Here is an 11,019-nt window from a genome sequence, read left to right on the forward strand (position 1 = left end):
TCCGCCAACTCTCGTGTCTTCGAACATTTGTTTTCGAGCCTTCAAGGCCTCTGGCTTGTAATATAAAGCTTGTATTATTTTATTTGTATCTAGAGTTGTGTTGTGATATCTTCCTGTGAGTCCTTGATCTTGATCGTACACATTTGCGTGTATGATTTGTGTACGATTAAATCGAGGGCGTCACAAACCCTCTCTCTAGGTATCACCTTACAGTCTAGACACGCACGCCTATCTTCTCTTCTCGAGAGGATGAAATCAATCTGACTGAGTGTTGGCCACTACTAAAAGTCACCAGATGTGCTTCTCTCTTTCTAAAGAGTGTTAGCTACAATCATGTCGTAGGCTAGAGCAAAGCTTAAGACATCTTCTCCTTGATTCCTGATGCCATAGCCAAAGCCCCCATGTGCCCCTTCAAAACCTGTGCTAGATGTACTCATGTGACCACTGAGGTCTCCTCCTATGAAGAGCTTCTCGCCAATCGGTACACTCCTAACCATGTCTTCCAGGCCTTCCTAGATTCCCAAGGATGTAACAAGCTGGATTTTTTCATAAAGCAGCTATACTATGCTAACCCAAGCCGTGTTACCATTTGCGAAATCACACGTAGCAGTAGTTGACACAAAAAATTACTACAGCACAGCATGGATAAATCTCTCGTCATTCTGAGGTTAAACTGTGGTCAGCATATATATGCAAAACTAGTGCAAACAGAGGAACAAAATGCCAAAACTTCTCTGAATTTGCTATGCATGGAAGTACCTGGACTGGACCTATGGGTGAGTACACAGATACCATACCTTAAGTTTCCAGTTAGGTAGTTGATCCTTTAAATTAGGACGGTACACATTAGCTTGGGAATTAAGACAATTGGACACATATGATCTTCAATTCATTACTTAGTTTCAATTATCAGGCCTCTATATAAAGAATCAAAGAGGACCCTCTATGAGATATTAATCAAGTAGAAATAAACCAAAGAAGACATTAACAGTCATTCCTCTTCACATTCCTACATATGGACGTCGTAGTTCTCTTGACAACAGTTAAAATTATCTTGAATCCATTTGCTCAAACGAAATACAGGAAGGACGAGACATGGGTTGATTTAGTCTATTGTTAAGATGTGAATATTCAAAATAGACAGAAAATAGAAGGGGTTATTACAGGGCCAAAGCACAATGTACACCTGGGAATGGAGATGCAGAGAATGGTGATGTAAGGGCCACAAAGCTTGTGTTCAGAGAGCTCTATGGCCATCCTGAAGTGCCCATTGCAGTTCCTGAAGAAGGTACTACAGTGCTGTTCAATAGATCCCCACGATCACAGGCATTTGGATTATTACAGGGCCAAAGAAGAATATTAGCCATCAACGCTGCTCACTGCAGTCACAACCTCTCAGAGCTGTTACTCACAGCCGTTGCCGTTGCACATTTCTGTCTCTCCAAGATTTACTGGAATGGTTGGAGGCCAAGTTATAATCTGAATATGAACCTCAAAAGTCAAGTTCTTGGTCATCAGGGTTCTGAATTTCTACATAAGTCATTTGTGTAGCCTTTTGAACAACACCAATAAAAACATTTCTCAAAGACATCAATCAAGGGAGAAACAAATGAACATTTGTACGATTTGCAGGGCATCCAAATGCCACTAGCTGCTCACCAAAATATCCTCCAACTTTTGAGGATAAGATACAATGCCTGTGCATAACTTATCAACAAGTATAGCAGAAGCCAAACTGCCTAATTCATATCCAGCTTTAAACATTGTATTCAGAATCAGCAGTGCGTCATCCATTCGCTCGGATTTGCTCAGAGACTCCAGCAAAGAATTGAACGTCTGTTCCCGAGGTTTCAGATTGTTCTTCAACATGCTAGCCAACCATGCCATACCATCATCAGCCCGCCTGACCTTACAGAACCCATTGATGACACTATCATTGCTACGTTCCAACGGTTCCAAGCCCTTAGCCTGCATCAAGGTAAGTAATTCAACAGCATGATCGACCTGCCCTTCCTTGCACAAGGTGTCAATGAGTGGTGTGAAGGTCTGCACACTTGGCTCCAAACCAGATGAGAGTAGCCGCTGATACATCCCTATCGCCTCAGCCAACCTACCAACCTTGCATAGGCCCTGAATCAACGTGTTATAAGTGATCACATCATGTTCAATCCCTTTTGTAACCATTCCCTCAAACACCCCAACTGCTTCGTCCACCCTCCTATGAACACAAAACCCTTTGGCGATAATGTTACAGCTAACTGTGCTCTCCTTGAATCCCTTGTCAAGCATTTCTTCATACACCTTGAGAGCCATCCCAAAATCACCAGCTTCACAGTAGTAATCGAGAAAAGAGCAATATGCATACTCACTGGGCTGTATACCTTTGTCCACCATCTCATCCCACATCTGCCGCGCATCGGCAATGTGGCCCATTTTACATAAACCAGTGAGTGCTGTGTTGTAAGTGACTACATCTATGGCATAACCACGCAGCTTGATCTCACTGAAGACACGAAGGGCCTCGCCACCCATCCCATGCGCAAAGAGCCCATGTATGACACGCTGGTAGACAAACGTAGCTGGAGGACATCCCGCAGAGATCATGAGGTGGAGCGTCTCAGACACCTTTGCGAAGTTGCCGATGGCCACAAAGGACGTGACAAGGTCGGCGGCAGCAGCAGATGAGGGAGGGGAGCCACGTCGTGCAGCATCTCGGAGGAGGCGGAGGCCGTCGAGCGGGCGGCAGTCGGCTGCACAGGCGCGCACGAGGCAGGCGACGGTGCCCGCGTTGCCTGGGAAGGCAGGGGAGGAGGAGAAGGTGGAAAAGAGGCGGAAGACGAGGTCGGGACGCGCGGCCCGGAGAGCGGCACGGGATGCCGCGTTGAGTGCGGGCAGGGAAGGGTGGAGGCCGAGGTGGGAGGCTAGCAGCGCGGCGGCATCGGCTGCGAGATGTGGCTGGAGGCTGAGGAGGAAGGCGTCGATCCCGGGGAGGTGAGGCGAAGGGGCAGGGGCGTCAGCGGGGGCGGGAAGGTGGGAGGCGAGGAAGAGGAGAAAACGGAGCGAGGGTTCAGGGGAGGGGAGGAGGCGGGAGAGGGTTTGGCGGACGCAGCTCGGCTCGAAGAGCAGTTGGCATGGGACGAGCGACAGGAGGCGGGGCTCGAAGCGCGGGGCGCGGAGCACGGCGGCTGCCGCGCGGGAGGCGGCGTCAGAGACGGCGGTCGGTACCGGGGCGAGCTCGGAGGCGGAGCTGGAGCAGATGTGTCTGACGGAGGCGAAGCGGCGCGGAAGCGGGGACATGGTGGTGATCCGTGGCGAGCGGCGGCGGCGGCGTCGACGGGAGGAGAATGTGATGCTGTCGTGAGCCGCACGGGGACCGGGGGTGGTCAGATTTGGTGGCGATGCGGCTCGCGAGGTTTTGACTTGGATTTGCCCTACGGCCCATGGGCCATGAGGCCCACGTGTGCTTTAAGTTAAAAGCCATGATCTTCTCTCTCTCTCTATCGCTTTTCGTAAAGTTATTATCCAAACCTCACAGAAACCCTAACTAAACGAGGGCGACGCGTCGATGGCCGGGTACCGCAGCCGAAGCCGCAGCTACAGCCCACGCAGGCGGTACAGCCGCAGTCCTCCCCGCTACAGGCACTACGACGACCCGCGTGACCGTTACCGCGGCGGCGGCGGCGGGCCCCGCCGCGGGTACGACCGACCGTCGGCGCCCACCGGCCTCCTGGTCCGCAACATTTCACTCACCGCCAGGTGCCTTCCCCTCCCCCCTCCCAGCCGTAACTCTGGGGAGAAGAAGCATGTCTTTGAATCTGTATATCATTACATAGTTACTGCATGCAATTACTCCCTCGGTTTTAAAATAAGTGTCTCAAGTTTGTACTAACTCTAGTACAAACTTGTACTAAGGTTGAGACACTTATTTTGGGACAGAGGGAGTACATCATATCGATGATTGGGTTTGGTTGTTGATTCTATTCAGTCTTATGTATTACTCTCTCCGTCCCAAAATAAGTGTCTTGACTTTGTACTAACTCTAGTAGGAAGTTGTACTAAGGTTGAGACACTTATTTTGGGACGGAGGGAGTACTTGATTAATTCTATGCATGCTTGTTTTCAAAGCGTAATTGTGGTACATATGGAATGATGTGTTGCTTGGTTTATATAGTACATGTCCTTGATGAGGGTAATGTACATCATATCAAGAAGTCATCAATGTCGCCATCACTTGTTCGAACACTTGACACAACATTATAGTACATGTCCTTGATGACGGTAATCTACTTTGCTGGGACTTTGTGTTTCTCCAAGGCCCACCACATGACATTCCGTGGTATCTTTTCATAGGCCTTCCCCAAGTCAATGAACACTATATGCAGGTCCTTTGTTTGCTCCCTGTATCTCTCCATAAGTTGTCGTACCAAGAAAATGGCTTCCATGGTCGACCTCACAGGCATGAAAGCAAACTGATTTTTGGTTATGCTTGTCATTCTTCTTAAGTGGTGCTCAATGACTCTCTCCCATAGCTTCATTGTATGGCCCATCAGCTTAATTCCACGGTAATTAGTACAACTGAACATCCCCCTTGTTCTTGAAGATTGGTTCGATGGTACAAGAGGGATGTTTAGAGTTGTACTAATTACCATGGAATTAAGTTGATGGGTCATACAATGAAGCTATGGGAGAGAGTCATTGAGCACCGCTTAAGAAGAATGACAAGTGTGACCAAAACATTGATTCCACGGTAAAAAATCAAGAATCCTGGGGCTTTTGATCAGACGGTGGGGAATTTAGATGAGACGTCATTAATTCCCATCTAGATGAGAATTAGCAAATCCATATTCTAATATCATAATTACTGATTTATGAACTGTACAGGTGATCCTATTGTTGCTTATGTGTCCGAGATCAATTAGATTTGAACTTTGGATATTTTCATGTGGATGTGACCTTTCACAGTTGAGATCTTATGGCTTGACGAGCCAAGATCATTTTTTTCATTATAACTGCCCCCATTTGCATAAATAGCCAAATGTATTAAAAACAGGAATAGACACAATACTAAATTATTATTTTTGTGTGTGTTTTGGGATGGCCATCATATCTTGTTTTCACATTTTGCTACTGCCCCAGTCAAAGCTTATCAGTAGTCTCTGTAATTGTCATTTGTATATACAATGCACTACAGATGTATGGTGTTTTCTGTCTTTTTCTGTGTGTGGATGAATTGCACCTTAGCTAACCGATTATGTTCCGCCGCCTTTATTTTTTTTCATCTTTTGCAGGCTAGAAGACATCCGTGGTCCATTCGAGCAATTTGGCCCTATAAAGGATGTGTACCTTCCGAGAAATTTCCACACAAAGTAATTTTTATGCTTATATTACATTTGAAGATCAGTTCATGTCATACACATAGTCATGATTGATTATTGAACATTATGAAAGAAGTATATGAATTAAGTGAGATGCTGAATAATTTGTGTAATGCAACTGATATGTTATGCAGCTTGATTGATAATCTGTGAACAGCAATCCTAGATTTCGTACTGCTGTTATTCATGTGAATACAAGGGATGTCGCAATCTCAATGGACTTGAGTTTTCAAAAGAAATAATATTTTTAGCAAGCCCTTTGTGATGTCATGGCATAGCATATTGTGATTAACCCTCTAATTACATTCATTTGCATAAGCTGCCAGTTAATTTGCTGAATTTAACCAAATTAGGATTATTTAACAATTCTTCTCAACAGCAGTGTTGGTGAGCACTTGTTGCATATTCTCTTTCACTGGCAAATAATGTCTTCTGTATTTAGTCTTAACGAATTGCGCATTTGTCAATGTTGTTGGAATGAGAACAAACTGTTGCCGTAAAATTTATTTTAACTGTTGATTTTTTTTTGTTGAATATTGATCATTCGTAATATTGGTATATATTTTCCAGGAAGTGTTTTTTGTTGTTGTTGAATAACAAGTAGTTTCTTGATCATTGGTCAAATTGATATATATTTCCAGGGAATTACGTGGTTTTGGGTTTGTGAAATTCCGCCACCCTGAGGACGCTGCATATGCCAAGCAAGAAATGAATCATCAAGTTATTTGCGGTCGAGAGATTACAATAGTTTTTGCCGAGGAGAATAGAAAAACCCCACAAGAAATGCGCTTCAGAACAAGATCAAGGTAGATATGTACTGTTTTTTACTTAGGCATTAGGTAGGGTAGTAAATATCAAATCTGAAATAACCAAAGGATATATTTTTGCCTCTGCTGATATAGTGGTAGGCATATGGATGGAAACTACAGAAGAAGGCAGTCGCTGTCAAGATCCCCAAGGTCTCGTTACCCCTGTAAGTATAAAGCAGTTCATTGAATTCATATCTTATAGGCTTTCATCTGATTTTTAAATATTATCTCTTTACTCACAGCTTATTCACCCGAACCTTCTCCAGTTAGACGGCACTCCAGGTTTGATCTGGATGCTCTTCGAAATATAGATATGATTAACATGTTAACTTTCTTCAGTTTGATTTATACTGCACTGGCTACAGTATTCCAGAACTCTAATATTTGCGTAGAGCTAGCTTTGTTTATTATAAAGAATATGTTCACCATCAGCCCTGCCCTGCTGAGACAAGATGGAAGGAAGTATATATGAAACCAATACAATCTACTTCACCTTGTCTTGAATTTTGTTGGTTGAATGTTGTTAAACCTTTCATTGGTATTGTGATTAGTATAGCCTCTTTAACTTAAGATTAAGGCTGCGTTTGGCAATTTGCATTGAGGTGGAATATGATAATCCATCTTTTCAACCAGCTTTTGTCTGTTTTTCCGTTTGGCTACCCGACTTGCTCCTGCTTTCGTGCCTATTTTTCACAGCAGATCATAAATTAAGTTCAGCGCTTAGCTTAACTATAATAGCTTATAGAGTCATTATAATCTCCTAAACATACCTATTGCATCCCCCCTGCCCACCCTGTCAATGATCTAGAAATGCAATCAGGTAAAATGGATAATGGTCCATTCTTTTTAACTTTCTTTGGTTCATTAACCAACAAGTTGTTATTTCATCATTGAAACGTAAATCAGCTTCCAAAATTCTTGTTTAAAGTGTTCTATCCTCGAAATTTTCATCTTGAATTGATTGCTAAATATCCTATCTTATATGGTTGGTTATTTTCATTTCCGTTTTCCTTAGTTCGTTAGTCAGGCTAGGAGGAAAGTAACTTCCAAGAAGTTTACTATTAATGATTGTGCATCTTATGTGGATTTTTCTGAATCCATTTTTAGCTTGTAAATCATAGTAAAGATAACAAGAAAATGAGCAAAGGAGCTTTCCTGATCATTTGTATGCTCATGCCAAGCCCTGACGTCCTTGATTAATCTCTAACATTAGCAACATGGTTTTTGTCGACTATTTGGTGATTGTTGATTAATTTGTATTATCTATTTTCTGTTCTTGAAGTAAGGCTATTAAGTTGTGCTCTGAAACATGTTGCCTTGGTTTTGTATATTATCCAGTCATCAAAGAATGTAGAGTCTAAAAGCCCAAAAGATAATCATGATGTTTGGCGAATAAAGACCAAAGTGACAGTATTATGACCTCCAGAGTTGGAGCATGTGAAAGCTATACAGTTAAAGATAAAGTGGTACTAGCACTCAAGAGTGTAGAGATAATCTTGGCTAAGAAACCTGAGGGAAACAGTTATTTGTCAAGTGAACTGATGCTGTTGAGCTAGCAGTCGCAACACCTTAGTGCATTGCACGTTATATTTGGGGATCAAAGTGGGTAACCAATTTTGTGATGGAGCAGGTAACATTGATATCTCACTTTTCAATTCACTTGGCTTGGCAATAGGCATGACCAGCCAGTTGTGATGTTGCCATGCCGCATTAGCTGCTGTAGATAAGTTTGCAGTTCTCTAATTTAGTTTGCTCATGATGATACTTTCTTGTTCTTGTACTTGTCAGTTACCATATGTTTTTTGGTGTGTTGCTCCTTGCATACTGTCAATTTGTTTGGTGCTAAGGTCAAATCTTTGATTGTTTGCAGGGACAGAGATAATTATTCTCCTAGGGATTCATACTCTCCACATACTCGGGACAAGAGGCAGCACATATCAGATGGTCGATCGCCTAGCCTAGATGGACATGAGCGTAGGATATCACCATCCAATAACGGACATGGTCCACCAGTTGACAGGAGGAGCCCAACCTTATCTCTCTCGCCTAAAGGTTCATTCTGTCAATGTTCCTCTTATTAATTCTCTTCTACTGTAATTAACTAATTATATGTTGATGTGTAGTTTCCTTCATATGCAGGCTGAGATGAATTTCAGTTCTACAATCCGTGACTGGGTGGTGAGAGCAGAGAACAATGCCTTCTTTCCTACTATGTTTTCTAGAATAGGTCGGTAGTTTTTGTAGTGAACAGACTTGTGTTCAAAAGCCAGTTGTTGAGTGTTGACACGTTTTATCAGTACTGTTTGTGATATATTGTGGGATCCGTTGAAGTCTATGATCAACTGGTACTTTGTGTGTTTTACGCTATATTTTGGTTCTGCTTGTGCTTGCAAGAGCATCATATTCTCTAGGTCGGAGTTAACCACATTTGTTTATTTCAAGTCTAAGGGCCTTTTTTATTGAAAGGATTTCCGTTGAATTTTGGAGAATTGAAATCCTTGGGAAAATTTCCTATGCCGGTCTGTTTGATTTGTAGGATTAGATTTCTTTACACGCCGGCTACCTCCTGAGTCACTTCGTTGTTGTTGACGTACTCGAACATTGGTGCTTGACACGCTGGATCTGACGGTCGATGTAGCGTTGACAGAACCTCAACTCCATTGACTCCGACTCGAGTACTTGGTTAAGACGCCCGCGGATGACTTCGATCCCGTCGTGCTCCTGAATCCGCAAACTGGAAGTAAAGTTAGAGGAGGTGGAGGATGTTTGTTGACGTCTGGACAGCCATCAAGTAGGTGCTTGACACTTACTGCCGACACAAAAACCCCATTCGAAGCCTCGTCTTTTTCACTCTATCCCTCCACTTTGCTACGTATCCACGTAGTTTGAGACCGACGCTGTTGTACCACCTACTCCATCGCCCAGGCCTTGCCGAAGCTTTGCCGCTCTTCCTCCACGCAAACCCCAAAGCCTGACTTGCCCTTTCTTTCACACCTGGTCCGACCGCCGCCCAGGTAATTTTCAATTTTCGCCCCTGGACGTTGCTGTCCATGGTGGACATCACGCCTGACACGTGTTCCGGCAAATGCCATAGCCAAATTTATTACTCCCTCCATTTTTATATACAAGATCACAAACTCAAATTACAGGTATCAAGACAAAAATTAATGTTTGCTTTACAAGCCAATTTGTTTTCTTGTTTACGGGGTTAATTAATAGGGTGCATGCACATTAAAAAAAACTGAGTGGCCGTGGGAGAGGAAGTAGGTGAGTGTTCATTATCATCCACTACATGCATGCTAGTAATTAAGTCATGGATTATTAGTATGAGGAAACATCATTAATATTTGCCTCGATTATTGTTGGTGGCCTTGTATAGATGCAAAATGTGTTTTTCATAGTGGTCTTGTATATAAAAATGGAGGGAGTAATATTTTTGTTGTTTACTTTGAAGCAAACACGATGTATTTCACCACAAAGTATTTCGACGACGAGTTCATTGATGTGTCCTCTTCATATGGGGACGAATATGATGATGAAACATCGATGATACATGCGGTTATTGAAGATGCCCGACGTACGGAAGAACATGTTCTTAGTTTCAAGTGATCAGTCAAGGGACATCGAGTGTTGAATCGAAATGCAGCACGGGAGCATATGATGTCGATGGACGACTACTGTCTCTGATGCGCTATTCGAGTCCTATTTCCGTCGTCGATTCCGGATGAGCCGAACTGTGTTCTATTGCCTCTACAATAGTGTCCGGATATAGTCAAAAAATAGTGTTCGGGCCTATGATGACTACTTCATTTTGAAGAGGATGCCGTAGGAAATATTGAATTCTCTTACTGAAAGTGCATGCCTCCATTGAGGATGCTTGCCTGTGGCGGGCCACAGATTTATGAGACGAGTACCTCTGAATGTCCGAAAGCAAATGCCTTGAAGCCATGGTCGGGTTTGCTACTGCGGTGATCAAGGTGTCTGGACCGGAGTACTTGAAAAAACCAACTGTCAAAGACACTGCACGACTCATGGTACTGTCATAAGCAAGATGGTGGCCAGGTATGCTCGAATCCCTGGATTGCATGCACTGGCAATGAAAGAATAGCCCATACGTTATAAAGGGAAAAATATCAGGGCCATTGTAAGAAGCCCGCCATCATTTTTGAAGCATTGCATCACAAGACCTCTGAATTTGACACTCTTTCTTTGGAATACCTGGGTCTCACAAAGCATCACCCTTTGAAGCGGTCTCCATTGTTTGCAAGGTTGTGTGTGGGAGAAGTTTCTACGTGCAACTATACCATTAATGGTCAATACAGCATGGGATATTATCCCTTCGTGGATGACCTTCGACAATACCATCTCTGATCCAAGGGTTGAGAAAAGATCTCACTTTTCCCAAAGACAAGAAGGAGCTAGAAAGGATGTGAATAGGACATTCGGAGTGCTCCAAACCTGTTTGTAGTTGTTCAAGGACCTACAAAAATAGGGGATCAAGAGACATTGTGGGATGTGATGACAGCTTGTGTGATTATGCACAGCATGATTGTGGAGAATGAGGGCGACAAAGTTCACCGCTGTCTGAAAATTCAGCAAATGGGTGATCCTATCGAACTTCCATAGTAGAATTCGACGACATTTGAGGAATTTATCCAAATGCGTCAATAGATTCGCCATCGAGCAACTCATGAGCAACTTTAGATTGATCTAGGTAAGCATTTGTGGGAGTTCCGAGGGGAGGACTGAAAACTGTGTCTGGATAGGTTGAATTCGGATTTCAAATATTTTATTGCAAAACTGCATGTTTGGATTGTAATATTTATATTTGAATT

General features: G+C 43.3%; 2 protein-coding genes across 5 annotated transcripts; one reads left to right on the top strand and one right to left on the bottom strand.

Annotated features, from left to right (window-relative positions):
• Positions 1 to 1,028: 1,028 nt before the first annotated feature.
• Positions 1,029 to 3,410, bottom strand: LOC123085874 (pentatricopeptide repeat-containing protein At5g18950). The gene has a single exon (XM_044507586.1). It carries the CDS (start codon positions 3,295 to 3,297, stop codon positions 1,648 to 1,650), a length of 1,650 nt encoding a protein of 549 aa, XP_044363521.1. The 5' UTR covers positions 3,298 to 3,410; the 3' UTR covers positions 1,029 to 1,647.
• Positions 3,411 to 3,491: 81 nt separating this feature from the next.
• On the top strand, positions 3,492 to 8,551 carry LOC123085875 (serine/arginine-rich SC35-like splicing factor SCL28). Of its 4 annotated transcripts, none has more exons than XR_006440053.1 (8): positions 3,492 to 3,756; positions 5,289 to 5,366; positions 6,017 to 6,181; positions 6,278 to 6,348; positions 6,427 to 6,466; positions 7,523 to 7,814; positions 8,055 to 8,236; positions 8,308 to 8,551. XR_006440053.1 is itself a non-coding variant. In XM_044507587.1 (7 exons), exons 1-7 carry the CDS (start codon positions 3,566 to 3,568, stop codon positions 8,331 to 8,333), a joined length of 753 nt encoding a protein of 250 aa, XP_044363522.1. In that variant the 5' UTR covers positions 3,492 to 3,565; the 3' UTR covers positions 8,334 to 8,551. The 4 variants fall into 4 exon arrangements, 2 of the variants coding, with proteins under 2 accessions (XP_044363522.1, XP_044363523.1); XR_006440052.1 differs by having other exon boundaries at positions 8,324 to 8,551; XM_044507587.1 differs by lacking the exon at positions 7,523 to 7,814.
• Positions 8,552 to 11,019: the final 2,468 nt, after the last annotated feature.

Source organism: Triticum aestivum, chromosome 4A, assembly GCF_018294505.1.
Source record: "Triticum aestivum cultivar Chinese Spring chromosome 4A, IWGSC CS RefSeq v2.1, whole genome shotgun sequence".
NCBI classification, from domain to species: Eukaryota; Viridiplantae; Streptophyta; class Magnoliopsida; order Poales; family Poaceae; genus Triticum; species Triticum aestivum.

Excerpts from the sequence above, each read along its gene's own strand:
- LOC123085874 (XM_044507586.1), bottom strand. The coding sequence starts at position 3,297 with ATGTCCCCGCTTCCGCGCCGCTTCGCCTCCGTCAGACACATCTGCTCC.
- LOC123085875 (XM_044507587.1), top strand. The coding sequence starts at position 3,566 with ATGGCCGGGTACCGCAGCCGAAGCCGCAGCTACAGCCCACGCAGGCGG. Across the intron at positions 6,182-6,277 it reads CGCTTCAGAACAAGATCAAG|TGGTAGGCATATGGATGGAA; the intron begins GTAGATATGTAC and ends CTGCTGATATAG. Across the intron at positions 8,237-8,307 it reads CTTATCTCTCTCGCCTAAAG|TTTCCTTCATATGCAGGCTG; the intron begins GTTCATTCTGTC and ends GTTGATGTGTAG.